Here is a 21569-nt window from a genome sequence, read left to right as displayed (position 1 = left end):
CTAAAGCTGAGTACACACAAAATTTATCTGTCCAATCTATCTGGTGAGAACAAAAATCTGGCAATGTACTGGAGCAAATTACAATCAACCATTTCCCCCAAACACTAGAAAACAGATACAAATTATTGTTTGGATAAATTTGATAAATCAAATGGCTTTAACATATTTGTCTTCATAGGCATTGTCTCATTTCCAGTGTTTTGGAGCAAATATTCATGTGCTTCCATACTTTACCAGATTTTTGTTCCCACCATATAGATTGGACAGATACAGCTTACTGTAAATAAATGTGGGTGGGCCCCAGTGGGCTCAGGTCAGCTGCTACTGAGGGGTACATTGTCTTGCTTTGCTGGAATTCTGATGCTGCAGAACCCAAGATATCCCTGGTCATCGTACGCACCTCCTAGTTCCCATCTGCTGCCTCCTTAGACGCCAAAGAAGTGGATAAACCTGTATGGCTAGTTATATATAAGTAACAGTCTGCTGTATTTAGTGGTAACCTTCTGTCCATATGGAGTAATGAATTACCTGTTAATATTGTACTACAACGATAACATTATTACTAGCATTCTATTAGCAGATAGCAGACTGTAGTCACAAAACAGTCACAAATCCTTTTCTATTAGCAGATAGTAGGATGGTACATTGGCATTACCATGAAAACTGCATTCTGGTGAAGTGATTGTAAACCTGGCAAAATGTCTTCATTTTTATCTAGTCCGTAAAATTAATTCAGAATATGATTCTTCAAAGCACTAGGGAAAGTTCTACTTTGGCCATTATAAAGTAGCATATTTTTTCTGCAAAATTCACATCATTCAGGATTTTTTTAGTGTTTCTATTTTTTTTTTATCTTAAAAAGTGAAAAAAATATAATATTGGGAATAATTATATAAAATAAAGATAAGGGTGCTTTTATTTTACTATTAGGCAGGATGGTGGGACTACATGTAGCGAACATTATGGGCGAAATGTAAATTAGCAGGCATCTGGGTAAAACTATATTACACTGAAGGTAGTGCATATGTAACATGCGCAGAGACATTTAGATTTGGATGGAGTGAGCTCAAACTATAGTTGCCTACCTTTAATCACTAGGCTATCTGGGAGAATTCCGTTGCCCTGTTTGCACTGTTGAGGGTGGGCTAAATTAAATGAGGTGTTAGAATACAGAGCAGCGGTTACCCCTAGCATGCTCATCTCACCACCTCCAGCATGCCTGTGGAAGACCCCTATAGGCTTCTGTCTTTTTTATAATCTCCAATTTTCTCCCATGGATACCACTATGTGTTTGCTAGCCTCCTTCCAGGTTGTTGATGTCAAGTCATTACATGCACAGATGTGGGAAAGCAATACTCCAGATAGGCTTATAAAAGTGCCATCATAAAAATGAAGGACAAAGCTCTGCAGAAGTAACTTGAAGCTATAGTATTATTTTGTACAGTATCAGTGCGTCGTACAGTATTCCAGTGTCTACTGAATACAGTGACTTGCATATATGCTTTAGTGTGTATGATGTTATGGTTAGCATTACTGCCTCACAGCACTGAGGTCAGGAGTTCAATTCCCACCATGACCCTAACGGTGTGCAGTCTGTATATTCTCCCCACGCAGGTGTGGGGGGATGCGGTCATCTATTAGAATGAACTTAGGTCTACAGTCATTAGGTCGACCCCACTAGGTCGACTGGCAGGAAGGTCGACCTGACTTAAGGTCGACATGGGCCAAGGTCGACATGACTTAAGGTCGAATTTGCGTAAAGGTCGACATGAGGAATGTCGACTGGTCATAAGGTAGACATGGGGTTTTTCACTGTTTTTTGAGCCGACATGTGCCGACAGGCGGTATTTCATGCCCTACCATCCACTAGGGCGTGGAGGAGGTTATTAAAGCTGTGGCGAGCGAAGCGAGGCACCGTGCCCGAAGCATTGCGAGCGAAGCGAGGGTCCGATTTTCATTGCCAACCTGTGTCCATGTCGACTGTGTCGACATTCGGATAAAAAAACAGTGAAAAACCCATGTCGACATTATGACCAGTCGACCTTCCTCATGTCGACCTTTATGCAAATTCGACCTTAAGTCATGTCGACCTTGGCCCATGTCGACCTTCCTGCCAGTCGACGTAGTGGGGGTCGACCTAATGACTGTAGACCTAAGTTCATTCTGACAGATGTACCGATTCCGGTGTGGGTGTCCTACAGGTTTACACTAGTAATGCAATTACTTTTTTTTTTAAATAAGGAAGGAAGGTATAATTTAGTCAATGTCACCTTATTTCAATGATGTTTTCAATGTGACATACATTTCCAAAGTAGTTCTAGAATCACAAGTCTTCATTCTATGGGGATAATTCAGACCTGATCACTGCTGAGCGAGTTAGCAATTACCAGAAATCACCTGCTATAATGAAATCCCACCTTGCTAATTAATGTGCACGCTAGCGAAGAGTACGCATCAAAGTGAAAATGACCAAAATCCTTTGTTAGACGTTCACCATCAAATGATTTTTCCACTGGAACCCAGTCATTGCAGGCTAGGAGTAGCCAAGTACTTAGTCGGTGGCTGCGATGAATACAGGCATATCCGGCCTGGAGCCGACATCACACACACTCACCTATAATGCTCTGGCATGCCTGAGTTTTCCCTGACACTCCGAGCATTTATTTTTGCCATGCATAGCATTTTTATAACACTACCATGAAACAGCCGGTTCCCAGATGCATACTTTCTGTCAACCACCTTGCGATTGACTAGCGAAGGGCAGGATATCATTCCTAGTGGATGTCACACACACACATTGCGGTCTATATGCATTGGCGGTTCATCAATAATCAGCCGCTGTGCAAATTCATTCAGCAGCGATCAGGTCTGAATGAATACATATATATAGTGAGTATTGTCACACAATCAAGAGAGTGTAGTTACTCTCACTTTCATATACCAGCAGTGGATAAATAGTTGATTTGAAATACAACTTTTGACAAGAAAGTTGTATTAGCTCTCAGAACCACTTCATCTTCGTAGCTAAAGGGTTCATTAGACTACAACCAAATAGTATATACCAGGGGTGGCCAACCGGTCAGAGGTAAAGAGCCGAAAAATATCGGTAGTCAAGCTAAAGAGCCGACATCATGCGCACGCCGAAGGCGCATGCGCCAAAAAAAGGGACATACTCTATTTTGACCCCTTGGGTGGGTGTGATACAAATATACCTCCAATAGTGCAGTGCCATATATACATATGCCCCCAATAGTGCCAGATACACATATGCCCCCCACGATGCCAGATATGCACCACACGGTGCCGGGTATGCCCCTACGGTGCCAGAAAGCTGGTATGCCCCCACAGTGCCAAAAAGCTGGTATGCCCCCACAGTGCTACAAACTGCTATGCCCCCACAGTGCCACAAACTGCTATGCCCCCACAGTGCAAATTTCCCAGCAGCAGCACTCACCGTTGTTGCTGCTGCTGCCAAGCGGGGAGAGGACAGTCTGGTGTCCCCCTGCAGTCCTCCTGTCATGTCACTGATGGGAGGAGAGCACAGCACAGCACACCACGCGTCTCCTTCCCCCTCACTTCCCTGTGACTGGGCCATCCACCAATCAAAGCTCACTGGCCGGCTTCTGATTGGCGGATGGCCCAGTCACAAGGATGCACAGTAAGGTGCTCTCCTCCCCTCAGAAGGAGAAGGGATTCAGGGAACCGGCAGCAGGGGGGACTGGGACAGACGGTGGGCAGCAATGGGAGCAGGAGCCGCACTTTACAAGGGGGAGAGCCGCATGAGGCTCAAGAGCCACGGGTTGGCCACCACTGGTATATACCTTTAAAGGTATAATCAGGCGCACCTTTTTGTATAATTAAATTAAATTTATTAAGTATCAACCACAGCTTTAATGCTGCTCCCAAAAAACAGAATATCTGAACCTTAGAAAATAAAAAGTAACAACCAGAGAGCACACTGTATTGATCTACCATATTTACTCATAAGCCGACCTGAATATAAGCCGAGGCACCTAATTTTACAACAAAAAAACTGGGAAAACTCATTGACTCAAGTGGGACCCTCACTCGAGTATAAGCCGAGGGGGTTTTTTCAGCATACAAAATGGTCTGAAAAAGTAGGCTTATACTCGATTATATATGGTCATTTACTATTTTTATTTAATATTATAAAGATGATAATCTAAATCACATATTTACTGTAGTAATTTTATTTATTATAAAACAATAATTAAATACACCTTAAAAAAGATTCATAATAAATGCTATATTCATTGATTCATAAAATGCATCAGCATCCACCTTAATTGTTCAATTAAGGTGGATGCTGATGCATTTTATGAATCAATGAATATAGCATTCATTATAAATCTTTTTTAAGGTGTATTTAATTATTGTTTTATTATTATTATTTTTTACTATATATGTGATTTAGATTATCATCTTTATAATATTAAATAAAATAGTAAATTAGATCAATACAGTGCGCGCTCTGGTTGTTACTTTTTATTCATTAGACTACAATACTTCCCTTCTGGAGGACGCACCTGTCACTACATCAGTGTCAATGATCACAGAGAAACATCCAGAACTGGTTAGTGATAGCATTAGGCAATAAATTTAGGTCACTCACAGTGACCTAAAGAATTAACAGAGAGGAAAATCCTCTTCAAGACATGAATCATTAATTAGTTTGAGGCCAATTTGTTATCCAGCAAAGCACCCTCTGCTGATACATGTACCTTGAGCGCGCATATACAAAATGAAAAAGTAACTCATTGCTGCACAACTTACAAAGCCATTAATCACAACAAGAACCAAAAGCGGGTACCACCTCACACCAAGAACCAGCATGTATATGACAAGCTCTTTATTGAAACCATGTTGCACAAATTCAAGGATCTATGAAATGATTGCTTTGGTTGGACTTGTTTTAGATTCATACCTGCAAAAAATCTCTTCCAAACTTTGTATTGAAGAGAGAGTTTAGTTCTTCCCTGCAAGATCATGTTCATTACTGGCAATGAGACTTATTTATGCCTGAGTAACACCAGCTAAATTTACATGCCATTAGACTAAAGGTGGCCATACACACACAGATTTATCTTCAGATCTGGCTGGTTGGAACAAAAACCTGGTTATGGATGAGAGCATATGACAGTTGACCATTTGCTTGGAAATGCTGGAAAACTGACAAACTGTCACTCATCCATAACCATGTTTTTGTTCCAACCAGCCAGATCTGAAGATAAATCTTACTAGTGTATGGGCACCTTTAGTCTTCCTATATTTGGTGAAAGACAGGTCCGTGAAGTAATAAATCGTGAGAAAAAAAACCCCCAAAAGAACCATGGTTCTTCGGAAAAATACCTCCAAGGCTAATGAAAACCATGGATGCTGTGGCCAAAATAAGATTTTGCTTTCTATGCTTACCTATGCTTTCTCTTTTTTTATGTTTTTTAGCATACAAGAAAAAAAATGAACCCTTTGAGATGTCCAAAATATCCGCTAAAAATGCCAGCTTCACTCACATTTATTATATAAATGCAAATAAAAAATGTTGAGTAAAGATAGAATATATCTTTCCTATAAAAGGTAAAATGTTACATGTCATTATGATGAATAAAAAGGTTTGCTTGGCAATTTTTTTACTAATTCATTTGGCATTCGAAGGGTTAAGAGAATACACGGAATAGCTGGAAACATTGATAGCACTGTTAATGCATTCACTCTTTCTGTCCCTTGTAGTTCATTGCATAATGTCAACTTGAGGAAGCCTGAATCTTTCCATCAGTAGTTGGAACGCTTTCTGATTTAATTCTCATGCAACAACTGGTCTTTGACTTAATAGTCCACTGCATTTTTATTGTCTGTTGCCTATTACATGTAACTTTGAAAGTAACCTTAGACTTCTCTTTGCCTAAGATATCTCCATCATTATAGATTTGGTTCCTGTACCGCAATGGCGATTTATGAAAGCCACCATCATCCTGCTGTTTGAGATATTTCTCCAGTACCTGTTATTGACAACAGTGAACTGCTCAATGGTGCTTTGCAATTGTACTATGTTATTTCATAGCAATAGCTGTAGAGGTTGACACACACACACACACACACACACACACACACACACAGCCCTCACTGAGAGTGCAGTTTGCCAATAATTACTATTACATGAACATCGGCCACAGCGTACAATCATGAATTAGGCCCCTATAGTGCTATGGATTGTTTGTGGAAGGGTGGCTTTAAATCTGTGTCTTGCTTAGGGTCCTATGAAGACCTAGATCTTCCTCTGCACAGAGATAATCCTTACTAACAAAGGAATCCTTCATTCTAGTTATACATTCTTTACCTGCTCTACCTAACTAATAAAAAAAAATCTACTCATCACAATGGCTGATCTGAAACAGAAAATATTACTTTTATGCACTTATATGCACACACACACACACACACACACACACGTGTGTATATATATATATATACACACACTATATATACTATTATGCACTCTACTTTGCAATACAGTGATGTGACCCAACTAAAGCTGGAATGCGGTCATTAGGTTGACACATAAACAAAGATTAACATACCTCAGGTCGACACATGCAATATGTCGACTTGGGATAGGTCAACATGGGAAAGCTCGAAATGAGTTTTCCAAAAAAGTGTTTTTTCTTACTTTACTATCCAAGTGGACACAGAGTTAGATCATACTAGTTTTCCAAGTATAGTGAGGCACTGTGACCGAAGCATAGCGAGCGACGCCAGTACACTTTTATGGTGTCCATGTTGATGTATGTTGACATTGGCCCGGTGAAAAACTCATGTCGACCTTTTCCATGCTGACCTGTTTCGTGTGTCGACCTTGCAACTCTGTTGGCCTAAGGCATGTCAACCTTTTTCATGTGTCAACCTATACCCCGTCGACCAATAGTGGTCCACCTATTGACTGTCGACCTTCTTAATGTTGACCCTATACCCCATACCCCCTAAAGCCATCCTTACCCTTATAGACCTCTGTCGGAAGACATCATTCTACATAAAAAAGAAATGAAACAGGAGTGTAACTCCCAGAGGTAATGGAGACTCCTGCCTCCAGGCCCCAGGATCTGAAGGGGCCCCTACATGTACCTGTGTGGTTCACAGCGGTATCCAAGTGTGACCGCTTTTCTTCCAATGGAGCTCTGTGGCGCACGTACTACAGCTGCTGCTGCTGCATAGTTAACAGGCTCCACCCCAGGAGCCCTGCTAACACCTGCAGTAGGGGACATGACAGCTCTCTCCTGGCACCACTCAGCCTGTGCTGCAGCAACACTGCACCCGGCACAGCAGCTGTAGTGTGTGATGGAACCCACCGGTGACCGCTAATTCTACATGTTGCCGACGGATATAACTTATTAGTCCAATCCACTGACCATTTTTACACAGTGTAGCTGGAGCCTTGTAAATTCATGGTGGCTTCTGGTCCCTATAGACTGGCTGGGAGAGCTATCTACTGTATACAATTCTCTAAGTTGGCGCTGACATTACGGTTATGTTCCTCCATCATTTTTAAAGGCTTGTAACTAGTATCTTTTTTTGTATGGGGAGCACCAAACTCCAACTTGCCTCCGGGTGGCTGGGAGCGCAGCGTGGCTAAGATGACATTTTTCAGATATTTATGATACTGTATCTGCAACCAAGATGTGTATAAATACAATAAACCTACCTGATAGCTTTCCTCCTTTCCTGGGAGTCTGGAGAGACATACGCTTTCATCTCGTCAGCAGCACGTTGTATCTGTACTTCAGCACTCTAATGAAACAACACATAGTTACTTTCTGTCCAAACTTCATGGGGGGGGGGGGGGGGGGGGGGGAGATATTAAACAAATATCCACTTTCTGACCTTTTTCATCAAGTTTATGTTATGATATTGGCTTTCAGCATGACTGCATTCTTCCTGAAGCCCTCTGACCTCCTGGAGTTATAAACAAATAAAACAAATGTATTATAAAATCTCCTCTGGATGCATACGACTATTTACACACTTTGCTGTGGCGGCAATCGCATGAATTGCGGGTGAGAACACCATACACAAGCCTACCCATGGGCACATTAGTCATGGCAAACAAGAAGCAAATATCCGCAATAAAACTAAATACAGGTTACCAAAATAATCCTTACCTACTTACCGAAAATACTGTTCTAATCTTTTATTTCAATCTTCATTAATTAATGCTGTGATATAGTTTTATACTTTATATTTGCATTACTGCAGTCTTGACTTAAAATACATGATTTTAACACTTTGGGGCAGATTCAAGCATGTATGGACACAAAGGGAAAAAGTCCCTGGCACCTTAAAAAGACAGCTGGGGCTTGTAACCCTGTAGTACTGAAACAAGCAGTATTATTACCAGACACAACACACAGTGGAGCAAATTCACCGATGGTCGGAAAACTGCAGGATCCATCCTGGTCTATGCAGGAAGAGTCCTGTGATCGCATTGAAAATTTGCAAATGCCTCTGCCTGAATGACCGGCAGAGGCGTTAGCATTGTAAATTTGGGAGAGTCTGGCCACCATTTTTATAATAACCTTGGCCTTACCAACCGTCCTGCGACAGGCAGCTTGAGTAAGGTTAGTCTTAAGGTGCGTACACACGGGGGCGATTATTGCAAATATAGCTGGAAATAGGCTCGCTGAGCGACCATATTGCCAGTGATTGGAGTGTGCACCAGAGATAAATCGCCGGGTGCGCGCTCCCATTTTCAGCCCCTGAATGGTCGCTGGTCGGAGGAGCATGCTACTCCGACCAGTGACTTCCACTGCCTCTTCTCCCGGCAGTGTGACATTTTCATCTGTGACCATCTCTGGTCGCAGATGAAAACGAGACATTGAGCAATATGATTGCTGAGCAATATATTGCTAGCAATATATTGCCAGAGATCATATTGCCCTGTGTGTACGCACCTTCAGTGTTCAGCAATTGCATTGCTATGGATCGTATATGCTAAGTGTATGCTATGTGGTCCATACTGAATAAGGCCCAATGGGTGGTTGTCCGCAAAACTCTGTACTGCTACTGAGGGCTTACCACAGACAGCAGGTTCTACTTGCAGCCTATGGTGGTGCAAACAGAACCCGACGACCAGAACAGTCAGAAAAATGTGCAATGCATGAATCGCCCCCTAAATGTTTTCTAGTTGATCTAGTTGTTATTAAAAACATTTTTTTTTCATCTTTCTCAACTTCTTAACACTTTAACAGCCATGAAAGAATCACTCAATGAGAAGAGACATTTGCAAGTAACTAAATACACAGTGGACAGACTATGGGACAGATTTGGATAATTATGAGAGGGGAAACCTTACAGTACTTCCACCTCTATGGGATGCAAGTAAATCCGAGCAAATAAATATGATGCACGTGAATAGCAGGGACCTTCTTGATAATTGAATCAGTATTATTTGATTTAAAGGCGCCCATACACAGCTTGATGTATGGGTGCGAAGTGCGCTCCAGCGCACAGCACACAGTATGTGCTTCCCGTTTTTTTTTTTTAACTAGATTGCATCACATCTAGTTTAAAATGCACGGTGCGCATCGCTCCATGTATGGGCACCTTAGAATAGACGAGATTAAAGTCTCTGAAAAACAAAGCGAAGAAAATCTCCACGAAAAGGGTTATTCTGATTCACTCGGAAAGGCACAATCACTCTCTAATGGACAAAACCATATGCGCTGCAGGTGCGGCTGATGTAACATGTGCAGAGAGAGTTTGGGTGTTTTATTGTTTCTGTGCAGGGTAAATACTGGCTGCTTTATTTTTACACTGCAATATAGATATCAGTTTGAAGTACACCCCCCGCCCAAATATAACTCTCTCCGCACATGTTACATCAACCCCACCTGCAGTGCACATGGTTTTGTCCATTAGAGAGTGAATCAGAATAACCCCCCAAATGTGCATTTATATTTTGCGCTGGAATTGTGACACTTAATACACAAACCCATATATACATACACATTCAGGCATTTATTACAATGCAATAGGTTACAGCACATCATACCTGTTCTAGCTTGGAGCAGTTACTCTCTAGGCCAGCAGCACAGCTGTCGTATTGTGCTTTCTTTTCATCATACTCCTGGGTCATCTCCTAATGTGAAAAGGGCAGAGATCCATGTCAGCAAGTACTATGATAGCTCAGCACATGGCACCTGACCTGTCATTCAGCAGCTTGTCATCTAGGCATACAAAGTGTCGCTTACATAAACTTAGCAGATGTGTATAATTCCAGTATAACACACGTCGGCTGGGTGCTGTCCGTCGCATTAGGCAGACACATTGCCTGTAACCCAGTAGCGCTGACACAACCAGTATTACAGTACTACCAGCCACAATACACAATAGGGATGATTCCGGTTCACTCGGAGTGAACCAAATTCGGCTCCTGCCCCGATGGTTGGGGTTTGCGCCTACGCAGAAAGGATAATATTACAAACCTTGTTTAATAATGTAAACACTTCTCTGATAAAGATAGTGACTAGTCAGTGAATCACAATACATTCCCATTAAACTACCACTTTGCACAGTAGAGCCCCGTACGGTGCGATTCTAGCAAGAATCGCCGGGGATATGGTCGCTGAGCGACCATATCCCCGTGCATACGGGGAGACACAACGGGAGCGCGCTCCCCCGACCAGCCCTGCAATGGTCTCTGTTCGCAGGCTTCCCCTGGCGGCTTCCCGGCGAATAGCTGTGTCCCTTGCGGCTTCCCCCGGCAGTGTCTCCTTATCATCAGCGACCATCTCTGGTCGCTGATGAAATAGAGACACTGAGCAATATGATTGCTGAGCAATATAAATAAAGAACATGTAACGCTGCCTCTACCAAAAATGATTCTATTCTTCTATAGGATTAGCATGCATGCAAATTATTGCTAGCAATAACTTCAGAAAAATCACTGTAGCAAGTCTTCCTACATTAGTTGTAACTTTGTGAATAAGTAACTGTAGGAGCAGTAAGCGAGCTCTGCAATCTAGAATGAATTACTCAGGAAACTACACTTCCTTCCACAGATAGCTTGTCTCTCTCTTTACATCGTTACCCTGGGGCATATAGAGCAGTTAGCTTATCACTGCACTGAACCTAGGGAGCGGGATTGGACTGGTCCAGGTGTGGATCAAGGCGTCGACAGTCAATAGGTTGATACTAAAAGGTCAACAGGTTCAAGGTCAACATTGATAAAAAGAAAAAGGGGATACAAGCAAAGGGTTGACATTGAAAAGGCAGTCACATGAAAGGACATGAGATTTTTCAGGTTTTTTTTGTGTCAATGTCAACATGGAGCCCCAATTAGTTTAGTGGGCATCATCGCATGGCTCGCTTCGGGTACTTTACTACTCCCAATTGTAGTCCACGTGGCTCGTAAAGCAAGAAAAGAATCTAAAACAAACTCATGTCAACCTTTTCATGTGCCGACCATTGTCGTGTCAACCTTTTGCTTGTGTCATCATTTTTTTACTGCTGACCTTTTGTCAATGTTGACTTAATGCATGTCAACCTATCATCCGGATACCAGAGAGTCCACAGAGGTACTCACATCTGTAAGGCCGAGATATACCCTGAAGCTCGAGCCTCACTTTGCTTTATCTAGTTAGTCACTGTATGCTCCTATACAGCGGATGGCGGTTTGTGAGGCTGGGGTAAATATTATCCCGACCCTTCCAGTTTCTGGTGCTGCATGCTTAACACTCTCACTGTCCTTCCTAACACACAGCTCTCCTATGCTGCAGCAGCTGCCACTCACTGAGGCGCCACTTAGCCTGCCCAGCTTTCAATGTCACAACCACTCCCACAGTAGACTCACTATAACCACCCTAGTGTCTACCTCATGCATCTGCAGCTGATTCCAACAGATTGTAAAGCTGGGTACACACTAGATGACATTGCAAACAATGCAATGTCGTCAACAGTTTCCCCAACCAAACGATATGGTTAGTGGCCACATTCCAGTAGTATGCTGTCATTGACGATATCCTCAGATTGAGCTGCATGTACAGAGAACCAAGGACATCGCTAACGACTCATAGGAGCGTCCATTATTAACAGTATAGTGAGTATACACTGGAGGTTATGCACAAAACAAACTTTGTTACCGTGCATATCATTTAAAATATCGTCCATCATTGGCTATGCAATTTTGTGTGATATAAATCCCTCTGAAATGAAAAAAAACAAAACACAGATTTTGATGGCGCAGGGGTCATTCGAAAGGGTGAGGGGTATTGATATACAATAAGGTTGCAGAATTTTGATTAGTGGTCTGGATGTTGAGGAATAGCGCACTAAAAAGTCATGATTTTTTTTTTTACATAGAAACATATTGAGTGGAGGGCGGAGCCTTTTCCCATTTCAGCTGCAAATTGCAGCAAAGCCCTTGCCACTTTTTTCTGTTCTACATTTAGATAATATAGATATTTCTGTTTTTCTAAATGCTGTATCCTGATTTTTTTATTCATGTTTTGCTTGACTTTGAGCAACGCAGTTGACCATCATGTTGTCATGCTGACCTGAGATGCCGGTCTTGTCAAAGATTCATACAAAATTGAAATGTAAATATTGGCACACACAGGGGAGGGATGATTTGAGGGGTTGGCCGGGGGGGGGGGGGGGCAGGCCAAGATGGTCGAGAGGGGTAACTGATATATCAGTGAATCAAGTGCCAATACAGGTTGAGTATCCTGTATCCAAATTGCTCGGGACCAGGAGAGGTTTGGATAGCGGATTATTCCGTATTTCGGAATATTTGAATATTTTAATATTTCAATGATGTATTTTGAAGTATCTTGCATTTATGCTGTATAAACACATCAAACACATGAAATGCACACAAATATATTTTATTTGTTCAAAAAACAAGGTTTCAAAACATGAAACAAAATTTGTGTACTTTCTCAGATATTGAATTTGAATGCCAAGCAATAATTTTCTTGTACATATATAGTGCCAGTTACAAATCATTCCCTCAGCAGTGCTGTTACAGATGTCCCCAGTGAGTTTTTAGAAAAAAAAAAAAAGTTTTTTAAACTTTCTGGAATGTATGGTTTTCGGAATAATTCGGATAACGGATATTCGGATACGGGATACTCAACTTGTATTTATGTTGCCAGCCCTGTTTCTCAGCAAGCTAATTTTTTTAATTACATTTATCTATTAAAATTAATCTAGATCATAGAAATATGTCCAAATACATTTTGACAACTGTTCACATTTAATTTTTGGAAGAACATAAATATGCAGATTTTATATATTTTCCAGCTTAATTTTCGAAGATCTGGAAATGTACCAAAACATCTCCTAGGTTTGGTGTCTGTTAATGATTAAACAAGACCAAATGTCACAATTAGTGATGGGAGATCCAGCGGCAATATTAGCTGGTTTATGTGATAACAGATCATCTGTGAAATTATTCATTATTAGTGGCGGCAGGTGAAAACAAAATTCTAAATAAGATTTTGAACAGCCCTTTAATATACTCGTGTTTATCCACATTATGCTGAGGTGGAAGACTCTGGTTCACTTGATTAGTAAATAATCAGTGACACCTCCATTAAAAAAATAATGATCTTCCTTAATGAAATTATTATTAATTTGGCACCAAAATTCTGGATTGCCAGCAGCCAACATACAAACATGAGGTGTGGTAAAAATACAAGTATAAGGTGCACGGCCACAAGTACAGATTCAGTAATACTCCAAACTGCAGAATAAAACATAACCAGTACATGGGGGGTAGACAGAAAAGGGAGCAGACATGACACTTGTGAGCGCTTGCAAGCTAGAGTGATGGAATTAAATACTAATGGAGCTACAAAGCAGCTGATAGAGACTCTCAATCATCTGGGTATTCACACCAGTACCACAGATGCTGCTCAAAAATGTGTTTGTGGAACACAGAAAATATTTGTCACTCCTGAGGTTTGGGCTTGGCTTTGATAGGCCTGTGAGGCTAGAGCTGGAGCAACAGGAGCGTGGAGGAAGCACGGAGGCTTGATCCAGCTCGCACTTATGGAATTTGGGAATGAGATGTGTACATGTAACTGGTACACTAGCATTGGCTGGTCCAAAGGCATGAATGAATAAAGAAATAACTATTATACAGGAAAAGTCTTTTACTTAAGTCCTCAGTAGACAGCAGGAACACTAAGAGCAGATTAGAATGCTGTGGTTGTGACCAGTCTGGGAACTCCTGAGGCTGGTACTGGATTAGTTACAGGATTGGAGTAGCTGTGGAGACTGACGTGGAACAGGATAGGTGACCTGAGTAAAATGCAAAAGTGACCCGACTGGTACCACATACAGTAGGTGAAACCGGCAAAGCAGCTGGACTGGAATTGGGCAGGTGTTAAAGTACTGGGGGGTAAATCTAACGCTGCCCATACACTTGTGAGATATTGCATACAATCCTTCGATTTCGACCGCATCTGGCTGAGAAATCGAATGATTGTATGCATTTTTATGGGGACATTCGACACGATGCGCGGGCATGCCAGCTGAATGTCGGGTCTCAAGATCTTATGTGCTGCATATAATATTTATCGAATTGCAGGAGCAATCGCATGTGGTTTTTAACCACATGCGATGCTCGAATGCAATCCACAGGTGGGGGGTGGAGGGAACGCTTTTTCATCAGCATGGGGATGGGAAGAGGGGTTGGAGGGACCGCTGGCAGCGTAGGAGACTGCGGGCAGAGGACATCATTATGTAGAGCAATAAGTAGCGCTAGCGGGTGGCGGGGGTCTGTCAGCGGTGGCGGCAGAAGTGTTTAAAACACTGGGCAGCCCTCTGATTGGTTGATATAGCTCAGCCAATCAGAGGGCTGCCCAGTGTTTAAACAATTCTGCTGCCACCACTGACTGACTGACCCCCCGACACCCGTTAGCGCTTCTTGCGCTACATAACGCCGCCCTCTGCCCACTCTCTTCCAGCGCCCGATGTGCCATCTCAATATTGCATGAGACATCGGGTGCTGCAAAGGAAGCACTTTATCACCACAAGATGCGATCGGGTTCGATGGACATCGCACTGCGATGTCGCATCGAATCTGATCGCACAAGCGTATGGGCAGCATAAGAAGCATTGTTAGGGGGAGAAGCAGTTATCAGTGCCATTATGTGCTCCATTATTTCCCGTCTCCCAGAAGTATGAACGAGTAGAAGTATGCTCAGTGACAGGGGCTCCTATGTCTATATCGACTCTGCTATGTACAAGTACTGTAGCAGTGACTGACTGTTCTGACAGCTGCAGCAATGCAGGTGTCATTGCCCCATACACTGCATCAGGAACAGCGCTGTCAGTGGTTGCGGCCCAGATCTCACACATGCCCAGTAAACCAGAGGGGGAGAGAGGCAGCACATCAGCACTAGACTGATGCGCTGTGGGAGTCTGGCAGATTCCACACCCCCACATCAGCATCCAAAATGTTAAAATTAAAAGTGGGCATTTAATGCATCTACTCTGGTGTCTCTGTATCAGCCAGGCTGGAAATGGTGAGCAGTGGAGGAACAGAGACAATAGACAACCAGACTGGAACTGGATATAAAGAACTGGAACCATACTGAAACTTTTAGTATCAGGGAGATCAGCACAGAGCTGTTTAGTGGCCAGGAAGCTCTCTATATAGACAACAAAGTCCTCAGATGGCCACTGAGGTCAGCTGACTGGGAACAGTGCCCACAGTGACGGAGAACTATCGGGTGAATGTTTCCAACATGGCTGGCCCCATTTCTCAGTTTTGGAGGGAACTTCTGTGTGGAGGAAGTGGACCTGAATGCTGGGAAGGCGGAGTGAGCAGAGCGCTGCTGGGAGTCCGGAATCAGCATGTTAGTGAGGGGAGTGGTGTTAAGCGGCAGCATGGACAGGGTTCAGCATCTACTTGGCGAGATGCCCTGATGTAGATCCCAGCACTGCCTAGGAGCAGCATGTGGGCACACAGTGAGCGGACCACAGTGCCAGCCTGGAGAGATGGCTGCTAAGGTAAATAAGATGTTTTGATACTCTGGGTCATGACAATGAGGGTAATTCAGACCTGATACCAGCCGTATGAATATATTCAAAACCATTCATAAGCTGCTAACCATCGAAGGATTTTTCCATGGGGCACCAGTCATTACAGGCTCAGACCAGCCATAGACCTACTCAGCAGCTGCGATAAAACCAGGCATATCTGGTTCCTAAAATGCTTGGGTAGACCTGCGTTTTCCCTGTCAATCCCAGCATTTTTCTGGCATGCCCAGCGTTTTTCACCTGAAACAGACGGTTCCCACCCCCAGATGCCTGCTTCATGTCAATCACCTTGCGAATGGCCAGCGATTAAAAAAAGTAGCAGGATTTAGTTGCAGGAGGCCTTGCCCATGCATACTACGGGCCATACGCATGCACAGTTTATCAACAATCGACCGCAATGCGAATTTGCAGCTTTGCAATCAGGAAAAAGTACTCTCTTTTGTTTGGGGGCACTCTTTTAATTAGTGTCTAGATATTTCGTGAAAAATAAAATTTAGCTTTTAATAATTTCATTAAAATATTTTGGTCAGACCGACACACAGACAAACAACATGAAACATAAAAATTACAGTTGATTGGTATTCACATTTTATGTTGTTTGTCTGTGTGTCGGTCTGACCAAAATATTTTAATGAAATTATTAAAAGCTAAATTTTATTTTTTCACGAAATATCTAGACACTAATTAAAAGAGTGCCCCCAAACAAAAGAGAGTACTTTTTCTTCTTCAATCTTCGGTACATGGTCTTTACTCTCAGGGGAGCACCGCCACGTCACCATACACCAGACAATTGGTTGTTTGACTGTAAAACACTGTGGTAATTACTTATTCCTATAACTATACTTTAGACTAATCTGTAAAATCTTCCAGTGTCGCTTGTGCTCAGGTTCTATCCCTTCCCCCATTTCCCAAAAAGAAAAAACCCTTCCCCACTTGTATACTAGCTTTGCGATCAGGTCTGAATTACCCCCAATATATTTGGTATAATTGTGCCTTCTAGATCAGTGATGGCTAACCTTGACACTCCAGCTGTTGTTTAACTACACATCCCAGCATCAGTTTTAGCATGGCCAAATAGTAAAACTGTAGCAGGGCCTGCTGGGATGTGTAGTTCAACTACAGCTGAAGTGTCTAGGTTAGCCATCACTGTTCTAGATCCTTATCATATTGGTGTATTAAATTCACAAGACGTGGGACATATCACCCAGACTAATTTGTGGTAAAACGGTCAACTGCTCACATAGATGTTTCCCTGCGTAAGGCAGTTATTGTACTACTAACATCCTCATATGCGAGTATGTAAAGTTGTACATATCACCAAATGTCATTTAAAAAGGTTTCCTCTATGAAGCCACTCTATGTCTAAAATCAACATGAATAGGAATACTATGAACAGCTCAAGCCTCAGTAAATCATTAAAGGTATTTCGAATTGTTGATATCTGGTAGGATTAATGTTGCCATAACCTTTTCCAATACACAGTTGTTTTAATGTTTTCCACTACAAGCAGACTTGTTTCTTTCCGACAGGACTTTGTGGGTGGTTAGTTGTCACATCTCATCAGTATGATCTATCTAGCCAGTTTTTTAATCAGTACAAAACCTTTCAGCCTTCTCTGGCCCCTTTAACCAACAAACTCTTTCCGACCACAGGAATCTAATAGGTATCTGACTAGCTGTTTTAAATAGCACAATCCACACACACAAGATAAACTAATGAATTATGAAGTGAATGATGTGCATATTAAACTGGCCATTTAGGGTTAGATTTACTAAGCCAGGCATAGTTTTCATTTGATATTATTGGAGGTTCAACATTTTCATGTCAAAATCACTAAAAGGGGTATTCAATGTTTGTCGTGCTCCCGCAGCCATCTCCCGACAGGGGAGATGGCTGCGGGGCCCTATTCAATGCTGTCTTCCCCGACAATATTGAACAGGGGTTCTCGGCAGAACGAGCCCGACATCAAAAGCTGTTGGGCTTGTTCTACCGAGAAAAGCCGGAAATAGACGAGCTCCCGGCCGGAGCTCATCTATTTCCACCCTCAGCTCGCGGCCACGCCCCTTTCTCGCTGCTCGGTGGCCGGGACATTGAATCCCCACCGCCAAGCTCAAGTCGAGCAAAGCGAGAACGGGACAGGGGCACGGCTGTTGAGCTTGCTTGACAGCCGTGCCCCTGACATTGAATACCCCCCTAATATTAACGGAAATGGCAAACGCTTTGTACATTTAGCACTTAAGGCTCAAACACATGGGGCAATTTGGGTCTGTTTTCTAAGCGATCTGTCTAGATCGCTTAGGAATTAATCACGGATCGCTCCCTGTATATAGCCCATAGTGATGGCGAAGCACAGTCCCATATGTCGCCATCACCAACGCCAATATTTAGTGCATGCATTAATATCTGAGATTGCCTTGCAAGTACTAATAGGCAAAAATTAGGTTATCACCGATCGCTCAGCACACATCGCTGGTCTTGGACCCCCACGAGGGAGAATAGCCTCTGTCAGTCAGGATCCCGACTGTCGGGCATTTAAACAGTCGGGTTTCAGATCTTGGAGTACTGACCATTGGAATCCCGGCTGTCGGGCTGTCATACGGCACACAGCATTTGTATCATTTCATTTACAATACATCATAATATGCCAGCATTTTATAAAGTATAAGAATAATAATAATAATATAAAAGTGTTTTCAGGTTTCTGTACAAACCTGACATTTCTGACGTAAAGGTCTCAGCTCTTTTATTACAGGTGCCAATGCTGTCTTTTTATCTGATATCAAGGAGTTTAACTTCTTTACCTTAGAAAAGAATGACAAGAACAATAAAGTTATGAAACAAATGTGCATCAGCTGTTTACACACCGAGAAGAGGAATGCTTTGTGATGATTGTACCTGAACCCATTAACCCGGCAGCTGACTGTTGTACCAGTTTAGTACATAAAAGAAATAAGCTGAATTTAATCTGGCATTTATTAAACTGGTTACTTACATGAATGTATATAAACCGAAATCACCAAGGTGAAAAAAGCTGCATTTATGTAACTGTACAATATGACAGCTTTTGGCTGGTTTCCAAATAAAAATTGCACCAAATACTTACTTTAATAGAATGTTTTTGTTTTGGGTAGAGATGAAGGGAATAATGACCTACTCCCCCTGATGTTCCCAGTAGCTGTAGTGGTCTTAGCTGTGCTTCTCTGTACTAGTACTAGGGCAGCTTCAGAGAGACACACAGCAGCACAGCCATTGCTGTTTTGAACACAGCGGTTGTGCTAAAATATTTAAAGGTGGATGGCAGGCGGGCAGGATGCCAGCAGGCAGAATGCAGATGCTGACATCACAAAGGAGCTAATCCGGATAGGGGTCAGGTAAGTATACTTACCCTCCCTCTTCTCCTGCCCCCCAACCCTAACCCTCCCTTCCAGTAGCCTACCCCCCCCCCCCCCCCCAAAAAAAGTGCCTAAATCTAAACCCAGTACCCTACTGCCTAAACCTAACCAGTGTAGCACAGCCCAACTCTAACCTTCCCTTCTAAGTGCCTAACCCTAAACCCCCCTCCCTCCACAGCCTAAGTCCCCCCACTAGTGCTTTTTGCGGGTGCCAGCACAAATGGAAATACTGTCTGAAATAAGCAGATCTCACTATCATATACTATACAGAGGAAATGCATAGTATTTACTGTCTAACAATTTGTAATGTCTCATCTCAATTTCTATGTACTTGTTAATAATAGATAGCATAATCTATGAAAGCATGTACATCATACTTGCCTACCTTTAGAGAGTCTCCTCTCTGGTAAAAGCCCGGAGAGGAGACACTCTGGCATTATTCTGCGGGCAGAGCTTGTCGGCATTAAGCCCCGCCCCTTGAAATGCCGTGATTCACAGCTCTTTGGGGAGGAGGTAGTACTAAATGGTGCAATTTGAGTCAATCAGCCTCACCCAGCAGTGGGAGGGGGTGCGGGGGATGATGCGGGGGGCCCCCCTAAATGTGGGAGGCTTGTTCACCCTTCCGAGGGGCCGGGAGACCCGATTTTCGGGACCCTTCCAGCCATTCCGGGAGGGTAGGCAAGTATGATGTACATTAATATAACACACAGACATTATAGAAAGACTGACAGCCTTGCAGAGCAGCCACCAATAACAGGTGATTTCACAAATATGGAGGGTACAAGCTACTTCTCTGTACAATTTGTTGACAACATTTTGATAGTAATCTTTGTACAAGGTAATAAAAGAAAAATGTTAAAGAAAGAGGAATGCAATTGAGATAAAGCAGGGAAATACAGACATGAGAAAAAGAAATGTACTCGGGAAATCTACTTACACCAGCAGCCAAAGCAGATAAGATAACATTTGTACATATCTCAGGCAAGAGTGATAATTCAGAAGCAGAACCAGACCATTAGCTTTACTTTGTGGGTGAATTTCTTGGAACATTAGAGACTCTTTCATTAGGCGCAAATGTAAAGTATTTTGCATTGATAACAGTGGAGTAAAACACATTCTGTACATAGGGAGTTATTTTGGTCCATTCGCATAGGGACAATGTTTGGTGTTTGCGCAGCCGCATTTCTGCACATGTGCATACGCCAGGTGCATGCGTCCGCGGTGAACAGACTGTTCGCAGGGTGCACGCACCCAACATGGTGGGACTGCGGCAGATAGTCGCGCTCATGGAAATCGCCCAGTGACAAGGGCACCAGGAGACATCACCGGATGTCAGCTGCACGCCCACTTCCTTCTGAATGCCCACGCACATCTAAGGTTACCTCAGAGTAATCTTAGATGTGCGTGTGCCTTTCACATCATGCGATGGTCGGCGACCATCGCATGATGTGGGTGTTCCCCCACAGCCTGCAAATGGATATTTATGTAAAACATCCATTTACAGCCTGTGCGAGGATACGCAGCATGCCTTGCGAATCAAACAAAATAAGGTCCGTAGTGTAATGAGGCCCACACGCGGGGGGATTTCAGGGGATTTTCAAAGCGATCTATTTAGATCGCTTAGAAAATGCACCTACATCACTTTGTATGTAGGGGCCATAGCGATACCAATGTGCCCCGTTCTCACTGGAGAACACTGGCCCTGACAGATCGCTCAGCACACAGTGCTGACACATTGCTGTGTACTGAGTGTTCATCACTCAGAACGCTCAGCAAATTTCCCTGTGTGTAGTAGCTGCTGCTACTCCATGTTTGTAATGTGCTGGGAGTGGGGCAATGTGAGAAGAGAAGATGATGATGATGATGCCAACCAATCCTACCCCACACTAAGTAAATAAGGGGAAAGTCATGCACCTGCCATGTTATACAGTAAGCAGCAATACAGAACTGAACAAGATTTGTACATGTTTAACATATGCTATGGTCTCGCTTATGCCCAGAATGGATAGGATGCCTTGCATGTGTATAAACTGTTACCTACAGTGCTTTGCAAAAGTATCCACCCCCTTGGCTTTTTATCTATTTTGTTACATTACAACTTGTAAATAAAAATATTTT

At 42.8% G+C, this 21569-nt stretch overlaps 1 protein-coding gene across 1 annotated transcript in view; it reads right to left on the bottom strand.

The window, feature by feature from the left end:
• IFT81 (intraflagellar transport 81) overlaps nucleotides 1–21569 on the bottom strand; it is a 121765-nt gene that overhangs the window by 23368 nt on the left and 76828 nt on the right. Inside the window, exons 14-17 of the mRNA XM_083151380.1 lie at nucleotides 18771–18860; nucleotides 10061–10147; nucleotides 7894–7965; nucleotides 7715–7800 (exon numbers count right to left, since the gene is read on the bottom strand). Coding sequence (XP_083007506.1) covers nucleotides 7715–7800; nucleotides 7894–7965; nucleotides 10061–10147; nucleotides 18771–18860 — 335 coding nt within the window. The remainder of the gene's footprint in view (nucleotides 1–7714; nucleotides 7801–7893; nucleotides 7966–10060; nucleotides 10148–18770; nucleotides 18861–21569) is intronic.

This window comes from Crinia signifera, chromosome 1 (assembly GCF_055691185.1).
Source record: "Crinia signifera chromosome 1, ASM5569118v1, whole genome shotgun sequence".
Taxonomy (NCBI): Eukaryota; Metazoa; Chordata; class Amphibia; order Anura; family Myobatrachidae; genus Crinia; species Crinia signifera.
Note: the sequence above shows the minus strand (reverse complement) of the source record. Positions and strands in the feature narration are given on the sequence as shown.